The sequence below is a fragment of the Pelobates fuscus genome, chromosome 11, assembly GCF_036172605.1.
Source record: "Pelobates fuscus isolate aPelFus1 chromosome 11, aPelFus1.pri, whole genome shotgun sequence".
Lineage (NCBI taxonomy): Eukaryota > Metazoa > Chordata > Amphibia > Anura > Pelobatidae > Pelobates > Pelobates fuscus.
The window spans coordinates 3,699,801-3,721,953 of record NC_086327.1 but is presented as its reverse complement, the minus strand read 5'-3'; the positions used below and the strand labels follow the sequence as shown (position 1 = coordinate 3,721,953).

Here is a 22,153-nt window from a genome sequence, read left to right as displayed (position 1 = left end):
CCCTATAACGTGTTCCTCACACAGCCCTTATAATGTGTTCCTCACACAGCCCCTATAACATGTTCCTCACACAGCCCCTATAACGTGTTCCTCACACAGCCCCTATAACATGTTCCTCACACAGCCCCTATAACGTGTTCCTCACACAGCCCCTATAACGTGTTCCTCACACAGCCCCTATAACGTGTTCCTCACAAAGCCCCTATAACGTGTTCCTCACACAGCCCTTATAACGTGTTCCTCACACAGCCCCTATAACGTGTTCCTCACACAGCACTTATAACGTGTTCCTCACACAGCCCCTATAATGTGTTCCTCACACAGCCCCTATAACGTGTTCCTCACACAGCCCCTATAACGTGTTCCTCACACAGCAATTATAACGTGTTCCTCACACAGCCGCTATAACGTGTTCCTCAAACAGCCCCTATAACGTGTTCCTCACACAGCCCCTATAACGTGTTCCTCACACAGCCCTTATAACATGTTCCTCACACAGCCCTTATAACGTGTTCCTCACACAGCCCCTATAACGTGTTCCTCACACAGCCCCTATAACGTGTTCCTCACACAGCCCCTATAACGTGTTCCTCACACAGCCCCTATAACGTGCTCCTCACACAGCCCCTATAACGTGTTCCTCACACAGCCCCTATAACGTGTTCCTCACACAGCCCCTATAACATGTTCCTCACACAGCCCCTATAACGTGTTCCTCACACAGCCCCTATAATGTGTTCCTCACACAGCCCCTATAACGTGTTCCTCACACAGCCTCTATAACGTGTTCCTCACACAGCCCTTATAATGTGTTCCTCACACAGCCCCTATAACGTGTTCCTCACACAGCCCCTATAACGTGTTCCTCACACAGCCATTATAACGTGTTCCTCACAGAGCCCCTATAACGTGTTCCTCACACAGCCCTTATAACGTGTTCCTCACACAGCCCCTATAACGTGTTCCTCACACAGCCCTTATAACGTGTTCCTCACACAGCCCCTATAACGTGTTCCTCACACAGCCCCTATAACGTGTTCCTCACACAGCCCCTATAACGTGTTCCTCACACAGCCTTTATAACGTGTTCCTCACACAGACCCTATAATGTGTTCCTCACACAGCCCCTATAACGTGTTCCTCACACAGCCCCTATAACGTGTTCCTCACACAGCCCTTATAACGTGTTCCTCACACAGCCCCTATAACGTGTTCCTCACACAGCCCCTATAACGTGTTCCTCACACAGCCCCTATAACGTGTTCCTCACACAGCCCCATAACGTGTTCCTCACACAGCCCCTATAACGTGTTCCTCACACAGCCCCTATAACGTGTTCCTCACACAGCCCTTATAACGTGTTCCTCACACAGCCCCTATAACGTGTTCCTCACACAGCCCCTATAACGTGTTCCTCACACAGCCCCTATAATGTGTTCCTCACACAGCCCCTATAACGTGTTCCTCACACAGCCCCTATAACGTGTTCCTCACACAGCCCTTATAACGTGTTCCTCACACAGCCGCTATAACGTGTTCCTCACACAGCCCCTATAACGTGTTCCTCACACAGCCCCTATAACGTGTTCCTCACACAGCCCTTATAACGTGTTCCTCACACAGCCCTTATAACGTGTTCCTCACACAGCCCCTATAACGTGTTCCTCACACAGCCCCTATAACGTGTTCCTCACACAGCCCCTATAACGTGCTCCTCACACAGCCCCTATAACGTGTTCCTCACACAGCCCCTATAACGTGTTCTTCACACAGCCCCATAACGTGTTCCTCACACAGCCCCTATAACATGTTCCTCACACAGCCTTTATAACGTGTTCCTCACACAGCCCCTATAACATGTTCCTCACACAGCCCCTATAACGTGTTCCTCACACAGCCCCTATAACGTGTTCCTCACACAGCCCCTATAACGTGTTCCTCACACAGCCTCTATAACGTGTTCCTCACACAGCCCTTATAATGTGTTCCTCACACAGCCCCTATAACGTGTTCCTCACACAGCCATTATAACGTGTTTCTCACAGAGCCCCTATTACGTGTTCCTCACACAGCCCTTATAACGTGTTCCTCACACAGCCCCTATAACGTGTTCCTCACACAGCCTTTATAACGTGTTCCTCACACAGACCCTATAACGTGTTCCTCACACAGCCCCTATAACGTGTTCTTCACACAGCCCCATAACGTGTTCCTCACACAGCCCCTATAACATGTTCCTCACACAGCCATTATAACATGTTCCTCACACAGCCCCTATAACGTGTTCCTCACACAGCCCTTATAACGTGTTCCTCACACAGCCCCTATAACGTGTTCCTCACACAGCCCCTATAACGTGTTCCTCACACAGCCCCTATAACGTGTTCCTCACACAGCCCTTATAACGTGTTCCTCACACAGCCCCTATAACGTGTTCCTCACACAGCCCCTATAACGTGTTCCTCACACAGCCCTTATAACGTGTTCCTCACACAGCCCCTATAACGTGTTCCTCACACAGCCCCTATAACGTGTTCCTCACACAGCTCCTATAACGTGTTCCTCACACAGCCCCTATAACGTGTTCCTCACACAGCCCCTATAACGTGTTCCTCACACAGCCCCTTTAACGTGTTCCTCACACAGCCCCTATAACATGTTCCTCACACAGCCCCTATAACGTGTTCCTCACACAGCCTTTATAACCTGTTCCTCACACAGCCCCTATAACGTGTTCCTCACACAGCCCCTATAACGTGTTCCTCACACAGCCTTTATAACGTGTTCCTCACACAGCCCCTATAATGTGTTCCTCACACAGCCCCTATAACGTGTTCCTCACACAGCCCCTATAACGTGTTCCTCACACAGCCCTTATAACGTGTTCCTCACACAGCCCTTATAACGTGTTCCTCACACAGCCCCTATAATGTGTTCCTCACACAGCCCCTATAACGTGTTCCTCACACAGCCCTTATAATGTGTTCCTCACACAGCCCCTATAACGTGTTCCTCACACAGCCCCTATAACGTGTTCCTCACACAGCCCCTATAACGTGTTCCTCACACAGCCCCTATAACGTGTTCCTCACACAGCCTCTATAACGTGTTCCTCACACAGCCCCTATAACGTGTTCCTCACACAGCCCTTATAACGTGTTCCTCACACAGCCCCTATAACGTGTTCCTCACACAGCCCCTATAACGTGTTCCTCACACAGCCATTATAACGTGTTCCTCACAGAGCCCCTATAACGTGTTCCTCACACAGCCCCTATAACGTGTTCCTCACACAGCCCCTATAACGTGTTCCTCACACAGCCCTTATAACGTGTTCCTCACACAGCCCCTATAACGTGTTCCTCACACAGCCCTTATAACGTGTTCCTCACACAGCCCCTATAACGTGTTCCTCACACAGCCCCTATAACGTGTTCCTCACACAGCCCCTATAACGTGTTCCTCACACAGCCCCTATAACGTGTTCCTCACACAGTCCCTATAACGTGTTCCTCACACAGCCCCTATAACGTGTTCCTCACACAGCCCCTATAACGTGTTCCTCACACATCCCCTATAACGTGTTCCTCACACAGCCCCTATAACGTGTTCCTCACACAGCCCCTATAATGTGTTCCTCACAAAGCCCTTATAACGTGTTCCTCACACAGCCCTTATAACGTGTTCCTCACACAGCCCCTATAACGTGTTCCTCACACAGCCCCTATAACGTGTTCCTCACACAGCCCCTATAACGTGTTCCTCACACAGCCCCTATAACGTGTTCCTTACACAGCACCTATAACGTGTTCCTCACTCAGCCCCTATAACGTGTTCCTCACACAGCCTTTATAACGTGTTCCTCACACAGCCCCTATAATGTGTTCCTCACACAGCCCCTATAACGTGTTCCTCACACAGCCCTTATAACGTGTTCCTCACACAGCCCTTATAACGTGTTCCTCACACAGCCCCTATAATGTGTTCCTCACACAGCCCCTATAACGTGTTCCTCACACAGCCCTTATAACGTGTTCCTCACACAGCCCCTATAATGTGTTCCTCACACAGCCCCTATAACGTGTTCCTCACACAGCCCCTATAACGTGTTCCTCACACAGCCCTTATAACGTGTTCCTCACACCGCCCCTATAACGTGTTCCTCACACAGCCCCTATAACGTGTTCCTCACACAGCCCTTATAACGTGTTCCTCACACAGCCCTTATAACGTGTTCCTCACACAGCCCCTATAACGTGTTCCTCACACAGCCCCTATAACGTGTTCCTCACACAGCCCCTATAACGTGTTCCTCACACAGCCCCTATAACGTGTTCCTCACACAGTCCCTATAACGTGTTCCTCACACAGCCCCTATAACGTGTTCCTCACACAGCCCCTATAACGTGTTCCTCACACAGCCCCTATAACGTGTTCCTCACACAGCCCCTATAACGTGTTCCTCACACATCCCCTATAACGTGTTCCTCACACAGCCCCTATAATGTGTTCCTCACAAAGCCCTTATAACGTGTTCCTCACACAGCCCTTATAACGTGTTCCTCACACAGCCCCTATAACGTGTTCCTCACACAGCCCCTATAACGTGTTCCTCACACAGCCCCTATAACGTGTTCCTCACACAGCCCCTATAACGTGTTCCTCACACAGCCCTTATAATGTGTTCCTCACACAGCCCCTATAACGTGTTCCTCACACAGCCCCTATAACGTGTTCCTCACACAGCCCCTATAACGTGTTCCTCACACAGCCCCTATAACGTGTTCCTCACACAGCCTCTATAACGTGTTCCTCACACAGCCCCTATAACGTGTTCCTCACACAGCTCTTATAACGTGTTCCTCACACAGCCCCTATAATGTGTTCCTCACACAGCCCCTATAACGTGTTCCTCACACAGCCCCTATAACGTGTTCCTCACACAGCCCTTATAACGTGTTCCTCACACCGCCCCTATAACGTGTTCCTCACACAGCCCCTATAACGTGTTCCTCACACAGCCCTTATAACGTGTTCCTCACACAGCCCTTATAACGTGTTCCTCACACAGCCCCTATAACGTGTTCCTCACACAGCCCCTATAACGTGTTCCTCACACAGCCCCTATAACGTGTTCCTCACACAGCCCCTATAACGTGTTCCTCACACAGTCCCTATAACGTGTTCCTCACACAGCCCCTATAACGTGTTCCTCACACAGCCCCTATAACGTGTTCCTCACACAGCCCCTATAACGTGTTCCTCACACAGCCCCTATAACGTGTTCCTCACACATCCCCTATAACGTGTTCCTCACACAGCCCCTATAATGTGTTCCTCACAAAGCCCTTATAACGTGTTCCTCACACAGCCCTTATAACGTGTTCCTCACACAGCCCCTATAACGTGTTCCTCACACAGCCCCTATAACGTGTTCCTCACACAGCCCCTATAACGTGTTCCTCACACAGCCCCTATAACGTGTTCCTCACACAGCCCCTATAACGTGTTCCTCACACAGCCCTTATAACGTGTTCCTCACACAGCCCTTATAATGTGTTCCTCACGCAGGCTAAACAGCTGGAGTGTGCAGGGACTGGCATTAAACCCAGCATGATGACAGAGTGATGGCCGAGCCTAACTTTCAGTAATGCTTAAACATAAATTCAAGAAACATAGTCTCCGAAGAATAATGTATGGGACACTCCAGGATCCCACACACGTTAGGTGCACTGTGTAGGTTAGGTTACAGTTAGTTATACTGGGTGGTGGGTTTATATTATTAAAGGGACTCTCCAGGCTCTCACACACGTTAGGTGCACTGTGTAGATTAGGTTACAGTAAGTTATACTGGGTGGGTTTATATTACTAAAGGGAACTCCAGGCTCCCACACACGTTAGATGCACTGTGTAGGTTAGGTTACAGTTAGTTATACTGGGTGGGTTTATATTATTAAAGGGACTCTCCTGGCTCTCACACACGTTAGTTGCACTGTGTAGGTTAGGTTACAGTAAGTTATACTGGGTGGGTTTATATTATTAAAGGGACATTTCAGCCTCCCACACACGTTAGGTGCACTGTGTAGGTTAGGTTACAGTTAGTTATACTGGGAGAGTTTATATTATTAAAGGGACACTCCAGGTTCCCGCACACATTAGATGCACTGTGTAGGTTAGGTTACAGTTACACTGGGTGGGTTTATATTATTAAAGACACACTCCAGCCTCCCACACATGTTAGGTGCACTGTGTAGGTTAGGTTACAGTTAGTTATACTGGGTGGGTTTACATTAGGGACACTCCAGGCTCCCACACACTCACGCTAGGTGCACTGTGTAGGTTAGGTTACAGTTATACTGAGTGGGTTTATATTATTAAAGGGACACTCCAGGCTCCCACACACGCTAGATGCACTGTGTAGGTTAGGTTACAGTTAGTTATACTGGGTGGATTTATATTATTAAAGGGACACTCCAGGCTCCCACACACGTTAGGTGCACTGTGTAGGCTAGGTTACAGTTAGTTATACTGGGTGGGTTTATATTATTTAAGAGACACTCCAGGCTCCCACACACGTTAGATGCACTGTATAGGTTAGGTTACAGTTAGTTATACTGGGTGGGTTTATATTATTTAAGAGACACTCCAGGCTCCCACACACGTTAGATGCACTGTGTAGGTTAGGTTACAGTTATACTGGGTGGGTTTATATTATTTAAGAGACACTCCAGGCTTCCACACACGTTAGTTGCACTGTGTAGGTTAGGCTACAGTTATACTGGGTGGGTTTATATTATTAAAGGGACACTCCAGGCTCCCACGTTAGATGCACTGTGTAGGTTAGGTTACAGTTAGTTATACTGGGTGGGTTTATTTTATTAAAGGGACACTCCAGGCTCCCACACACGTTAAATGCACTGTATAGGTTAGGTTACAGTTAGTTATACTGGGTGGGTTTTTATTATTTAAGAGACACTCCAGGCTCCCACACACGTTAGATGCACTGTGTAGGTTAGGTTACAGTTATACTGGGTGGGTTTATATTATTTAAGAGACACTCCAGGCTTCCACACACGTTAGATGCACTGTGTAGGTTAGGTTACAGTTATACTGGGTGGGTTTATATTATTAAATGGACACTCCAGGCTCCCACACACGTTAGATGCACTGTGTAGGTTAGGTTACAGTTAGTTATACTGGGTGGGTTTATATTATTAAAGGGACACTCCAGGCTCCCACACACGTTAGATGCACTGTGTAGGTTAGGTTAAAGTTTTACTTGGTGGATTGATATTACAGTGGGGGTTGACTGATAAAAGTGGCACAAATGTGTGGGAAATTTCTAAAATTAGAACAACTGCGACGGAAACCAAAACAATTTTCCTATCTATTAAATCGGTTTCCATCGTGAATGATCAACTATGTCCAAAGCCGGCATTGAAGGATGTAATTCAAGAAAATTTTTAGAATTCCTTTTTTTACCACTAAATTGAGCAGTTAAACTATATGAAAGTTATCACTATGACAATGTCTCCAGATTGTTAGAGGTTTGTAAAATCCACAAAGTAATACATTTTAAGTGTAGCTAAACATTTTCAGATTCAAATATCATTTTGATTATTATATATAATTGTTACAGAGCACTTCGAACTTTGCAAAGAATAGAATGTATTTTCGGAGCTATGTAATGTGTTTTCGACTGACCAGATAACAACTGTTAAGAGTTTGGGCGATTGCAGCATTAACCACAAGGTTGGGTTCACATTTGAGGTGCCCCTAGCAGCACACCACGTCTGGTTAGAAGAAATATCCCTAATACAAACAAGAAATATTCAAATGGGATCTATATTTGGATGAATTGCTTTTCATGGCACCCTTGGGCAATTACCTTGTTTAACCCCTTAACCCCTTAAGGACACATGACATGTGTGACACGTCATGATTCCCTTTTATTCCAGAAGTTTGGTCCTTAAGGGGCTAAAGGAACACTATAGTCACCTAAATTACTTTAGCTAAATAAAGCAGTATTAGTGTATAGATCATTCCCCTGCAATTTCACTGCTCAATTCACTGTCATTTAGGAGTTAAATCACTTTGTTTCTGTTTATGCAGCCCTAGCCACACCTCCCCTGGCTATGATTGACAGAGCCTGCATGAAAAAGAATACTGGTTTCACTTTCAAACAGATGTAATTTACCTTAAATAATTGTATCTCAATCTCTAAATTGAACTTTAATCACATACAGGAGGCTCTTGCAGGGTCTAGCAAGCTATTAACATAGCAGGGGATAAGAAAATCTTAATTAAACAGAACTTGCAATAAAGAAAGCCTAAATAGGACTCTCTTTACAGGAAGTGTTTATGGAAGGCTGTGCAAGTCACATGCAGGGAGGTGTGACTAGGGTTCATAAACAAAGGGATTTAACTGCTAAATGGCAGAGGATTGAGCAGTGAGGCTGCAGGGGCATGTTCTATACACCAAAACTGCTTCATTGAGCTAAAGTTGTGTCCCTTTAAAGGTGTTCTGAAGTATCTTAGAAATGAATAAGCATATTGTGCTAGGCTCCTGACACGGATCAGCCTCATTTTTATATTTTTAAAGGGAAAACCGTTTACAAGCTGGGTTACCATGTCTATAGATAATACAAATAAGAATCATGTTAGAGTAACTGGACACATAAACAAGTTGCTAGATAGCTTGATTCAGGCTATGTACACATGTCCATGTTCTAAATTCAGACAATTCATGATTTGCACGAGTTGGAAACAAACTAGATAAGGGTGTCTAGGCATATGATAAAATCTGGGCTCCAGGATGGGTAATATATTCCAGGCATCTGGTTTGAGCGTAAATAATTCAACATGCTAAGTTAACATGAATAAAGGGTAAAATGATTATTTATCTGCAGTGCCAATGGTAGCTGTCAGAATGGAAGTGAATTAAAGGTAATTTAACAAATAGTTATTACAAATCCCTCCTTGATATACAGTATATTCCATGATGTTTTATGTTATTTATAGCTAAGCTCTCTCTGCAAATAAAGATACCTAGATAGACAATCGTCTGGGCAGCTTTTCACCCCAAGTGATGACTGGTCTTGATTTGATCGATATCACGACTGGGACGGAATCTTTACATGTTGAATAATGGGTTCTGTGGACTGATTTTATGATTAATGGTTGGGTAGTGTTAGGAAAACCTTCATAAAACTCATCCACCTCACTCTCTATAGTCATTGCTGCCAGTGGGTTGTGGGGGGCAAACGGGGCATTGGTGGTTCTACTGTGTTTTCATTCTCTCTCTTCCTGCAACATTTAGACCTCACGTCACACACCCAGATCCAAATAATACTGGATCTCTCTATTACTCCTCTTCCTGTTACTCTCAGGTACTGACTGAACCTTGGAATGTACCCTAAAACAAGTAGTAATAATAATACTGTGGGTACCCCCTGGTAGCCCTGATCTGGGTGACTAACATATCCAAAATTCACCCAGATCAGACCAGGGGATCGGGAGTTAGGTGGAGGGTGTAATTTGACCGACCACACACGAGGTGGTATCCGAAAAGGGTTCCATGTGTTTTGGCCCTGCGGTCGGTTTTCATTCAGGAGGTAAAACACACATAAAATACTGCCATCCACGATTAACCTTGTATTCGTATGAATCCCCTTGTTTGAACTTACCGAACGGGAGGCTGATTAGCCTTCCCGTTCGGGGGTTACGGAGCCCTGGAGGTCTCAGCGGTGTTCGGGTAATCGAGTGTCCGATTTGAGTTCCAGATACTCGACGACCAAACACCGCTGAGATTTTTGTGCGTAAGATGGCCGCCGCCACGTGTTCGTATACCGAACAGCGGGCACCCAGATACATCAATGAAGTACTGATTAACCTGCGGTTAGAGAAGTGTGAACGCTTAATAAGGTACACACTTCTCTCTGGGGTGGTCTATTGGTTCGGTAGTTTACATCCGTATGGAGTACGGATGGAAACTACCGAACAATCATACGAATCCCACATACATTTTAAACATAGAAACAGAAATAACACACGAATTGCAATATTATTACAGTCTTTTAGGACAGCCCTGGTACCATCTGCTACAGTACCTGTCTTAAAAACCAATCTCTTGACCCGTCCTCCCCCTCTAACTATTGTCCCATATTCCTGCTCCCTTTTTCCTCATAGTTTCTGGAAAGACTTGTCTTTACCGATTTGGCTTGCTTCCTCAATTCCAGCTCTCTCCTCGACCCTCTTTATTCTGGCTTACACATCTTCCACTCTACTGAGGCTGCTCTGATTAAAGTTACAAATGACCTACTCGTGGCTAAATCCAATGGCCACTAAGTCAAATTAATTCTTCTTGACGTCTCTGTTGATCATGCTCTTCTTCTTCAAACTCTTCAATCACTTGGTCTCTGTGACTCTGTCCTCTTGTGGTTCTCCTCCTATCTCTCCCAACACTCATGCAGTGTCTATTTTTCTAATGATACCTCCTCGCCTGGTCCTGTCTCTGTTGGAGTCCCCCAAGGCTCGGTACTTGGTCCCCTCGGTTTTATATTTATACTGCCTCTCTTGGCAAACGTATTACTTTATTTTGATTCTGCTACCACCTGTACACCAATGACACCTAGATATATCTCTCCTCCTCTGATCTCTCCCCCGCCGTCCTACAACGTGTTACTGCTTGCCTTTCTTCCATCTCTGATTGGAGGTCCTCCCGCTTTCTGAAACTCAATCTCTCAAAAACTGAGTTTCTCATCTTTCCTACTCATAATACTGATCCTCCTCTGCCATTCTCCCTTCAGTTTGATGGTACCCACATCAGATCATCCGTGCAAGCTATCTATCTTGGAGTTATCTTTGACTCTGGTCTCTCTTACCTTTGAGCCTCACATCCAGTCTGTTGCCAAATCCTGTCGATTCCACCTCAAAAACATAGCCGGCATCCGCCCCTTTCCTTACTCTATGTGTTGCTAACGAGCTTGTCCATGCTCTAGTCATTTCTCATATTGTAATTCTATCCTAATTGGTCTTTTCTGAAACTGTATTGCCCCACTACAGACGGCAAAGAATGCTGCCGCCAGACTGATCTTCCTCTCCGGTCGCTCCTCCGCTGTTGCTCCTTGCATTGGCTTCCTGTATTCATAGGAGTCAATTCAAAGTACTAATCCTTATCTATAAAGCAACTAACAACTCTAACAGGGATAAACATTGAAAAACATCACAAAATGTGCTTTCTTTGGACATTTATCTGTGCTTTTATTTTAAGCAGCCGACACTTTTATTCGGTTTTGCTGCTTGAATTTCTTCTGACATTAAACCCAGCCAAAATTCAATCAAAGAAGTCATCTGTAAACCGTTGCTAATTATTGACTTTTTTTTATGAAATAATTAAATTGTGGCCATTGTTCATGTAAATTGAATTTCTAAGCACTATAATGTAAAATAAAATATATACATTTTAAATAATACTTAAAAATAACAAATACACCTGCCTCAAATACGTTTTGATTTTCTGAATATAAAGTAATAGCCATTTCTATCTATTATTGGAGTCAGATGATTATGCTAGGTCTGGGTTGCAATGAGTAAATACGGATGTTCCATTGGAACAAACATTGCAAGAAAGTGACCTGCTCAACAGATACTTCAGCTCAGAGAAAACTGGAAACGTGTGTCGCACTTTCTGGCAAATTATAAAACCAGAAATAAAATGAAGAGGTTTCCCATGGAATAAGAGCCCACAACTGAGAGCACATAGACCACAACTAAGAGCACCTAGACCAAAACTGAGAGCACCTAGACCAAAACTGAGAGCACCAAAACTGAGAGCACCTAGACCAAAACTGAGAGCACCTAGCCCACAACTGAGAGCACCTAGACCACAACTGAGAGCACCTAGAATACAACTGAGAGCACCTAGACCAAACCTGAGAGCACCTAGACCAAACCTGAGAGCACCTAGACCACAACTAAGAGCACCTAGACCATAACTGAGAGCACCTAGACCAAAACTGAGAGGACCTATACCAAACCTGAGAGCACCTAGCCCACAACTGAGAGCACCTAGACCAAAACTGAGAGCACCTAGACCAAAACTGAGAGCACCAAAACTGAGAGCACCTAGACCAAAACTGAGAGCACCTAGACCAAAACTGAGAGCACCTAGCCCACAACTGAGAGCACCTAGACCACAACTGAGAGCACCTAGAATACAACTGAGAGCACCTAGACCAAACCTGAGAGCACCTAGACCAAATCTGAGAGCACCTAGACCACAACTGAGAGCACCTAGACCACAACTGAGAGCACCTAGACCACAACTGAGAGCACCTAGACCAAAACTGAGAGCACCTAGACCATAACTGAGAGCACCTAGACCAAAATTGAGAGCACCTAGACCAAACCTGAGAGCACCTAGACCATAACTAGACCACAACTGAGAGCACCTAGACCACAACTGAGAGCACCTAGACCAAAAATGAGAGCACCTAGACCACAACTAGACCACAACTGAGAGCACCTAGACCACAACTGAGAGCACCTAGACCACAACTGAGAGCACCTCGACTAAAACTGAGAGCACCAAAACTGAGAGCACCTAGACCAAAACTGAGAGCACCTAGCCCACAACTGAGAGAACCTAGACCACAACTGAGAGCACCTAGACCAAAACTGAGAGCATCTAGACCAAAACTGAGAGCATCTAGACCACAACTGAGAGCACCTAGAATACAACTGAGAGCACCTAGACCACAACTGAGAGCACCTAGACCAAAACTGAGAGCACCAAAACTGAGAGCACCTAGACCAAACCTGAGAGCACCTAAACCACAACTAAGAGCACCTAGACCAAAACTGAGAGCACCTAGCCCACAACTGAGAGCACCTAGACCAAAAATGAGAGCACCTAGACCACAACTGAGAGCACCTAGACCAAAACTGAGAGCACCTAGACCAAAACTGAGAGCACCAAAACTGAGAGCACCTAGACCAAAACTGAGAGCACCTAGCCCACAACTGAGAGCACCTAGACCACAACTGAGAGAACCTAGACCAAAACTGAGAGCACCAAAACTGAGAGCATCTAGACCAAAACTGAGAGCACCTAGCCCACAACTGAGAGCACCTAGACCATAACTAATAGGATTATGTTAAACGCTCCATATCCTTAATAATCAGGTGTGATTGGTGGTGAATGTGTAAGAATTGAATACAATACACAAAGAACATGTATGAAAAATCTAATATTTGGTAAGTTCATAATTTCAGTCTTAAAGATTAAAAAGGATACATAGTGATACAGTAGTACATAGCAATACAGTATATTCACTAAAAATAGAGAACATTTCAACAACATATCATACTGTTAGTCTGGTCTCTACATTTAGAAAAACATTTTGTAATATTAACTCTTCTGCATATATGAGAGAGAGAATATAAGAACTCTGAGGGGTAGAGGGGTACCAGCAACAGTGCTGACATTATTGTCTGAGGTTACTGTATGTCTTGTGCAGAGACCATTTTGTGTGGGATCAGTCAGATATAGGGATGGTTTAGATTCGGTCTGGAATCACACCAGATGACCTAAAATCAGCTACAGATCTGAGCGTGGACCCACCAAAGTGCAAGCTATTTGGACTGATGTCCATTCTCAGCATTCTATTGTATTGTTTTGATTTTTATCTACATTCCAACTTTATTATATTTAATATTGCCGATGCTATGTTTCAGCAAACTATGGTTTATTTTAGCACTTAGTCTCAGCTTGTTCTCAACCAGAAGCTAAAATAAACAGGAAGTGCCCTGTGTAACCAAAAACTGCTTCCCCCACACTGCTGCAAACTCCCGACACACCTATCTCACCCATATCATTCCTAATGCCAACCCTTATAGTATAGTCATTAGTTTCATTAGTCAGAGAGACTCTGGGAGCCCTGCGTGTCTCAGTATGTATCACAGTGGATGTTTGTAGCAATGTGAAATAAATGGGTTATACAGAAAACCTGTCTGACTATGTGGGATCTAACATTTCAAATCACAAAACATTTCATTTAAAACCAACCATTGGATACATTGGATAAACATTTTATAGAATACAAAAATAACCTGCGGTTATTATCTGAAACAACTTAAATGTTAGAAAATAGGTGACAAGTTGTAAGGGATACTTCCAATATTTCTGTAATATTTATACCAGCGAGCACATTAGAAATGGATTTCTGGCAGGATAGAGAGACTATCAGAGCTATTTAGTAAAATGAGAATTCTAAGTGAGTTTAAGGCCAGAGGAGATCTGGCAACATAGCTGATTTGGATAACTGTTCCAGTTCGGCTATTTTGACTTTAGATTTGTAAATCACTTAGTGAATATTCCCGTATGATTTTGTTTAGATTGTTGTCAATCATTGAAAGCCAACGTTTAAAATAATGTGTCCGCATTAGAATTCAGATCTTCATAATGGTGCAAGGTCCGTACAATAATAAAACATAACAGGAAACTAACATTCCAAACTAAGTAAATATTGGAGCCGTGAATGTTTGGGGGCTTTATTGAAATAACTCAAAGATACAGATACCCCGGCCCAACACTCCAACAAGGACCACAGATTTAACACTAACTGTCGATATCCAGAAAGAGGGATCCAAACTCTGAGGCTGGATTACAGGAATGGTGACATCAGGATATACTTTTTCTAGAAAGAATTGTAGACACATAGAGCAGCCTTCCAGCAGAGGTGGTATGGGCTAACACAGTGTAAGAGTCAAAGAACACTTCAGATAAGCCCACACGTGTCCTGGACATTAAATTAAACTAAAGTGTTTTTAGTTAGGACATGGCATTTGTCAAGGTAGAAGAATCCCAGTGAAGGGTCCATGTTCTGTACTAGTGGTAGACTATGACCTTACTGGTGTACGCTTAACTGTGTTTAACTATGACACGACCGATATATTTCATCTCCAGCTGTGATTGAGTGAGTTTCACCCCTGGACATTTTGCATCAAAGGTTCACTGAAAACTAAATAATATCCCAATGAATCTCCAGAAATCTCCAGAAAGCTGTTTGACTCAACAAAGGGTTTGGCTGTAATTTATACTTGTCTAGAAACTGATGTCTGGTCACTTACCTCCTTGGGCACCAACCTTTATATCCGGAAGAAGGTGTATTTGAGGATTTAAAAGAAAGTGCGTATATTTCCTTTTACTCTGCTGGAAGTTGGTGGAAATGATGGGAAATCAACAGTGACCCTTCAACTTCACTGTCTGTCACTGATTAACTAGACAGACCACAGACAAGTCCCACACTCAGGGACAAAGCCTTCCCTATCACCAGACAGTGACAGCTTGTTACATGTTAGTTAGCAAAGGATAGAACCTAATAAATCCAGAATGGGTTCTAACAAATCCAGAAATCCTTTCCTATCACCAGACAGTGACAGCTTGTTACATGTTAGTTAGCAAAGGATAGAACCTAATAAATCCAGAATGGGTTCTAACAAATCCAGAAATCCTTTCCTATCACCAGACAGTGACAGCTTGTTACATGTTAGTTAGCAAAGGATAGAACCTAATAAATCCAGAATCATTCTCAAATGGTTCACTTGATAATTGGCAAGTCATTTGCATATTTTTTCCAGCTTTTTGTTGTTTTTCAAATAAAATAAAGCAGCTTTTATAAAACTCTAACATTAATGAGATACAAGGATCTGGACAAGAATGAATAAAATAATGTTGGGTAAGAAGAGGCACATTAGAACATTTCCCATTGCTTTCAGCAACATATAAGGTGCTCTAGGTATATCTGACTTTACTGTATATATAATCTCCACTTTTATGGCTGGTTTTATATCTGGTGAATGGCTGAATTCCTCAACTTCTTGGAGGGAGACAAACACAAGAGTAGCAACACTTGAGGTAGGAAAGACCAGAATTTCAGTTTTGGTCAAGTTTAGTTTAAGGAAGTGGGCAGCTATCCAGTTAGAAATAGCAGAGAGGCAGTCAGAGACACTAGTCAAGAGGGATGGGGAGAGATCAGGAGAGGACAGGTAGATTTGCGTGTCATCCGCATAGAAATGATATTGGAAGCCAAAAGAGCTAATGAGTTTACCAAGGGAGGCAATATAGATGGAGAACAATAGGGGCCCTAGGACTGGACCTTGGGGAACACTAACAGAGAGGAGTTGGGGAGAAGAAGCAGAGCCAGAGAAAGAAACACTGATAGTGTGCTGGGAGAGGTAGGAGGAGCACCAGGAGAGAGCAATATCTTGTAGACCGATATTGCGGAGGATAAGAAGAAGAGATCAACAGTGTCAAAAGCCGCAGAAAGGTGAAGGAGAATTAGGATAGAGTAGTGACCACGAGATTTTGCAGCGAGTAGATCATTGGATACTTCGGTCAGTGCCATTTCTACAGAATGCTTAGCGCGGAAAACAGACTGAAGCGGGTCTAGCAGAGAATTGGATTCGAGGAAGTCTGTCAATCTCGCATACACAACTCTTTCAAAGATCTTGGATGCAAAAGGCAGTATCGAGATAGGACGGTAGTTGGACTGGGAGTTAGGGTCAAGGTTGGGCTTCTTTACAATTGGGATTACAGTTGCATGTTTGAAGGGCGATGGAAATATACAAGAGGAGAGAGAGATTGTGAATTTTAGTGAGAGGCAGAGAAAGAGAAGAAGACAGAGTACGGATGAGATGCGAGGGAGTTGGATCTTGGGAGCAGGTGGTGGGGGTGGAGGACTAGAGCAGAGCAGAAACCTCTTCCACTGTAGTGGGTGCGAATGAACATAGAACAGCAGAGGGAGTGATCTTAGTGGAAGTATTGTTAGTGGAAGAAAGATGAGAGATCTTTTCCCTGATTGTAGAGATCTTGTCAGTGAAGTGAGTTGCAAAGTCTGAGGTGGTCAAGTTAGTAGGTGGAGGAGGAACAATAGGGCGAATAAGAGAGTTAAATGTGTGAAATAGTCGTTTGGGTTCGCAGGAGAGTGTGGTTATGAGGGTATTAAAGTAATTTAATTTTGCATAGGAAAGAGCCAAGCTGTATAAGTGCGACATAAATTTATAGGGAATAAAGTCAGACGCACAGTGAGACTTTCTCCAAAAGCGTTCAGTAGTTCTGGAGCATTTTTGAAGATATTGAGTCAGCTTGGTGTGCCAAGGTTGTAGTTGGGGGCGCTTGCTGCGTTTAAATGTACGAGGTGCCATGATGTCTAGTTGAGAATTGTAGAAGGAGGTTGCAGAGCTAGGGCAGGTGAGGTTTGAGATAGGTAAAAGGAGAGTAGTGGAGAAATGCTCTGGTTCAAGACATTGGAGACTTCTGTGAGATTGATGTTCAGATGGTGGTGTCAATTGGGTATTAGGAATGTCGATGTCAAAACTCAGCAGATGGTTGTCAGATAGAGAAAAATGTATATTGGAGAGATTAGAGGCGGTACAGAGATTGGTGAAGGAGAGATCAAGAGTGTTTTGTGCCTAATGCACATGCGCAACGAGCACAGCACTCGCATTACAGGTTTCCTATAGCAAGGTAATGAATCAATGCTTTCCTATGGGGATTTTCAAGATGCTAGATGGCCACATGCAATGGATGAGAATGTTCAACGTCGTTTCATGGAACTAAACTCCGTAAAATCCAGGTAGCGCCTCCAGTGCCTGTCTTAACCCTGCAAACTAAACGTTGCAGAGTCTCTGAATCTGCAATGTTTTCTCTTGCAGGGTTAAGGGAACACTGCACCCAAACCACTTCAATGAGAAGATATAATCTGGATGCCTATAGTATCCCTTTAAATTTGAAATTCACTCAGTGATTCACCTTGTTTGATAAAACTCCCTCTTTGAAGCTACAGTGCTGCAAAGTTATCTGATGGCACTATCTAGTGGTTAAACTATGTGTAACACTTTGAAGATATAATTCTCTAAACACCAGATTTTTCCAGATGGAAATGCCTGAAGAGAATCTGCAGCAGTCACCCAGATGTATTCAGTGTCCGGATTAAAATACATTTACCTGTCACAGCACTCTGATTGGTTAGCTTTAAATACAACAATCAGAGTGCTCTGAGTAATTTTACACAGCATGGGAAAGTTCTTTGGAATTTTCTGTGATATTCTAAATTAAACAGAATTTGCACTAAAGAAACATTAGATTACTCTTTACAGGAAGTGTTTATGGAGGCTGAGTAAGTCACATGCAGGGAGGTGTGACTAGGGCTGCATAAACAAAGTGATTCAACTTCTAAATGGCAGAGAATTGAGCAGTGAGACTGCAGGGGCATGATCTATACACCAAAACTGCTAGGGCATTGGGGAGGTGAATTGGGGAGGTGCTATTATTTGGGGGGATGGACAATGGCATATCACCCCCTCCCTATTTTATAATAATTTAGGACCCCAACCTGTCAGCCATAGGTGGGTGCCAGGGGAAGGACACTTGGTTCTCCCCCTTTAATATTAGAGTACCTCACCCAATATAAGAGGACATCACCAGATGGACAATATAGAAATCAGATTGACTATATACTTTGTAGCCAAAGATGGAGGAGCTCTATACAGTCAGCAAAAACAAGACCTGGAGCTGACTGTGGCTCGGGCCATGAGCTTCTCATTGCAAAGTTCAGAATTAAACTGAAGAAAAGAGGGAAAACCATCAGACCAATCAAATACGACATAAATAATATCCCTTGTGAATATGCAGTGGAAGTAAAGAATAGATTTGAGGGACTAGACATGGACGATAGAATGCCTGAAGAACTTTGGACTGAAGTTTGCAATCTTATCCAGGAAACCTCAAGAAAAAATATCCCCAAAAGAAAGAAATCTAAGAAGGCTTTAAATTAGCCCAGGATAGAAGGAAATCGAAAGGTAGTGGAGATCAGAAAAAAATTGTCCAACTGAATGCAGAATTCCAAAGGATAGCGACAAGGAGACATTCTACAATGAGCAATGTTAAGAGATAGAAGAAGATAATAGAATGGAGAAAGTCAAGAGATCTATTCAAGAAAATTGGGGATCTAAAAGTTACCTTTCATGCCAAAGTGGGTGTTATAAAAGATAACAATGGCAGGGATTTAACAGAAGAAGATCAGATAAAGAAGAGATGGCAGGAATACACTGAAGATCTACACAGGAAATTGCTTAACAGCAGTGATGACCTTAATAGTTTGTCCAAAGAGATGGAACCAGAAATCTTGGAGAGCGAAGTGAGATGGGCCCTAGGATGCCTTGCAGATAACAAGGCTGCAGGAGTTGATGAAATCCCAATTGAACTATTCAAAATTTCTGCAAGATGATGCTGTGAAAATTCTGCTTGCCTTATGTCAACAAATTTGGAATACTCAACAGTGGCCAAAACACTGGAAAAGGTCAGTCTACATCCCAATCCCCAAAAAAGGCAATGCTGAAGAGTGCTCCAATTGTCGAACAATTGCACTAATTTCACATGCCCGCAAGGTAATGCTTAAGATCCTACAAGCTCCACTCAAACAATATATGGACCAGGAATTACCAGATGTACAAGTTGGGTTCCGCTGAGGACAAGGCACAAGAAATCAAATTGCCAATGTACGATGGATGATAGAGAAAGCCAGAGAGTTCCAGAAAAACATCTACTTCTGCTTCATAGACTATCCTAAAGCCTTTGACTGTGTGGATCACAACAACATGTGGCAAGTTCTTAAAGAGATGGGAGTACCAAATCATCTCATCCACCTCCTGAGGAATCTGTATGTGGACCAAGAAGCCACAGTCAGAACCAAACATGGGACAACAGAATGGTTCAAGATCAGGAAAGGACTATTGTCACCTTATTTATTCAACTTATATGCGGAATACATAATACGTAAGCCTCGGCTGGATGAATCCAAAGCTGGAATCAATATTGCTGGAAGAAATATCAACAACCTCAGATACGCGGATGATACTACTCTGATGGCTGAAAGTGAGGAAGAACTAAAGGACCTGTTGATGAGGATAAACAAAGAGAGTGCAAAAGCTGGCTTGCTGCTTAACATTAAACAGCAATCTTAGTTCCTGGTAAATAGATGGGGAAGAAGTGGAGGCAGTGACAGATTTTATTTTCCTGGGATCCAAGATCTCCTCAGATGGTGACTGTAGTGATGAAATTAAAAGATGTTTGCTTCTGGGGAGGAAAGCTATGGCAAGCTTGGACAAGATCGTAAAAACTAAAGATATTACACTATCAACAAAGGTCTGCACAGTCAGAACTATGATATTCCCAGTAGTAACATACGGATGTGAGAGCTGGACTATAAAGAAGGCTCGTAGAATTGATGCCTTTGAACTGTGGAGTTGGCAAAAATTGCTTAGAATACCTTGGATTGCAAGAAGATCCAATAAATCCGTACTACAGGAAATCAGGACAAACTGTTCACTGGAAGCTATGATCATGAGGCTGAAGCTCAAATATTTTTGCCATGTAATGAGAAAGCAGGATTCTCTAAAGAAGACTCTGATGCTGGGAAAGATTGAAGGCACATGAAGAAGGGGACGACAGAGACAGAGATGGATAGATGAGGTCACTGAGGCCACGAACATGAAGTTGTTGGAGCTCAGAGGGGTAGTGACTGACAGATGTACCTGGTGTGCTATGTGTAACAATTAACCCAACACTCAGCAAATCCTCCAGTAGATTTAGAGACAAAAAGAAAGTCCCTAAGCCGGTCTTAGAATGACTGGATAATAAAGATAACTACAAGAAACGAGAAACAAGCCAGGGTCAAGGGAAGCCAGAAATACACAATAATGAGTAACAAAGCCGAGTCAGGGAAACCAGAAGTCAGAATAGTCTGGAGCAAGCCGGGTCAAAACCAAAGACCTATCACAAAAGGGTACAGAAACACACTAAAAGGACACTAGTGACACAAGTCACACAAAGAACTGCAACAGGGCACTGTTTTGACGGGAGACTGGGCTTTTATATGATTGGGGGTGTGATTATCATAACCATGCCCCCAAAAGGTATGTGTATGTTGGGCTCTATTGTATAGAGCTCTCCTGAGTTCATGACGCCGGCACGCATGTGCCGTGTCATTAAAAGGGGCAGGCTCATAGCGGGCGGCGTCCCTGTTGCTGAGTGGAGCTTCTCCCGAAATGTGGGAGCGGCGGTCCAACCGATCCCGGTGTCGGCAGATTGGCAGACCTATAAGGTAAATGGGAGGGAGCTGACATTATGGTCCATATGGTCACGGAGAGTAGGACACAACTGAACGATGAAACAACAACCTCACACAATATCCCCGTTATTTCACAAACCCCCTCCCATGAGGCCTTTTCCAGCCTTGACTGATCAATGTTTATTACATAGTTACATAGATGTTTAAGTTGAAATAAGACTAAAGTCTATCTAGTTCAAATGTAAATTCTATTATTTTATGCTGTTGATCCAAAAGAAGGCAAAAAAAACATTTTCAAATATACCACGAAAGGGGTGAAGTCCTTCATGATTCCTTAACCCCTTAAGGACACATGACATGTGTGACATGTCATGATTCCCTTTTATTCCAGAAGTTTGGTCCTTAAGGGGTTAATGGCAATCAGATTTCTCCTTGGATCAATAATCTGTTTACATACATATAAATTATATCCTTGATTATTCTGTTTAAGTCATTTATGTTTAAATAGAAACTGTCCCCGTATCTATTTATTTTATTCCCTCCAGTTAGCAGCAATGATGCATTTCCATGGTTAATTACTTCAGTGTAAATAAATACAATTCTGCTTGCCTCCGCCGCTGAGCTAGGTGGTGATTGGTCGATTTAGCATTTTCCTATGATTTGACATAAATTGAGCTCGCTAGTTATAGGATTGCGGTCTCATTATATTTAATTTCAGTAGTTATAGTTTATTTTGTGTAGTTGTGAGTTATGGGCAGTTATAGCTCTGTGTATCTTCGTATTGTAGATTCAACATATCTGTCCAATCCCGTCCTGATCTCACCTTCCATCTCTCCACTTTCTGAATCCGTCATATAAACTTCCACTAACAGAGATTACTTAATAGAATACACAAGCTTATTGTATCAATATGGCTGCCTTCATCAAATTCAAGATTTCCCTAGTCTTCACGTCAGAAAATACAGATTTTATTAAAAACAGGAGGCAAGTTTAGGAATTAACTTTTTTGTACTAAGCAG

At 43.4% G+C, this 22,153-nt stretch overlaps 2 protein-coding genes across 2 annotated transcripts in view; one reads left to right on the top strand and one right to left on the bottom strand.

Annotated features, from left to right (window-relative positions):
• LOC134577687 (uncharacterized) overlaps nucleotides 1-13,143 on the top strand; it is a 30,149-nt gene extending 17,006 nt beyond the window's left edge. Inside the window, exon 2 of the mRNA XM_063436548.1 lies at nucleotides 12,510-13,143. Coding sequence (XP_063292618.1) covers nucleotides 12,510-13,143 — 634 coding nt within the window. The remainder of the gene's footprint in view (nucleotides 1-12,509) is intronic.
• The window catches only part of HPN (hepsin), an 85,241-nt gene extending 70,024 nt beyond the window's left edge, over nucleotides 1-15,217 (bottom strand). Inside the window, exon 1 of the mRNA XM_063435998.1 lies at nucleotides 15,133-15,217. The gene's annotated coding sequence lies outside the window, so the exon portion shown is untranslated. The remainder of the gene's footprint in view (nucleotides 1-15,132) is intronic.
• Between the last annotated feature and the right edge of the window lie 6,936 nt (nucleotides 15,218-22,153).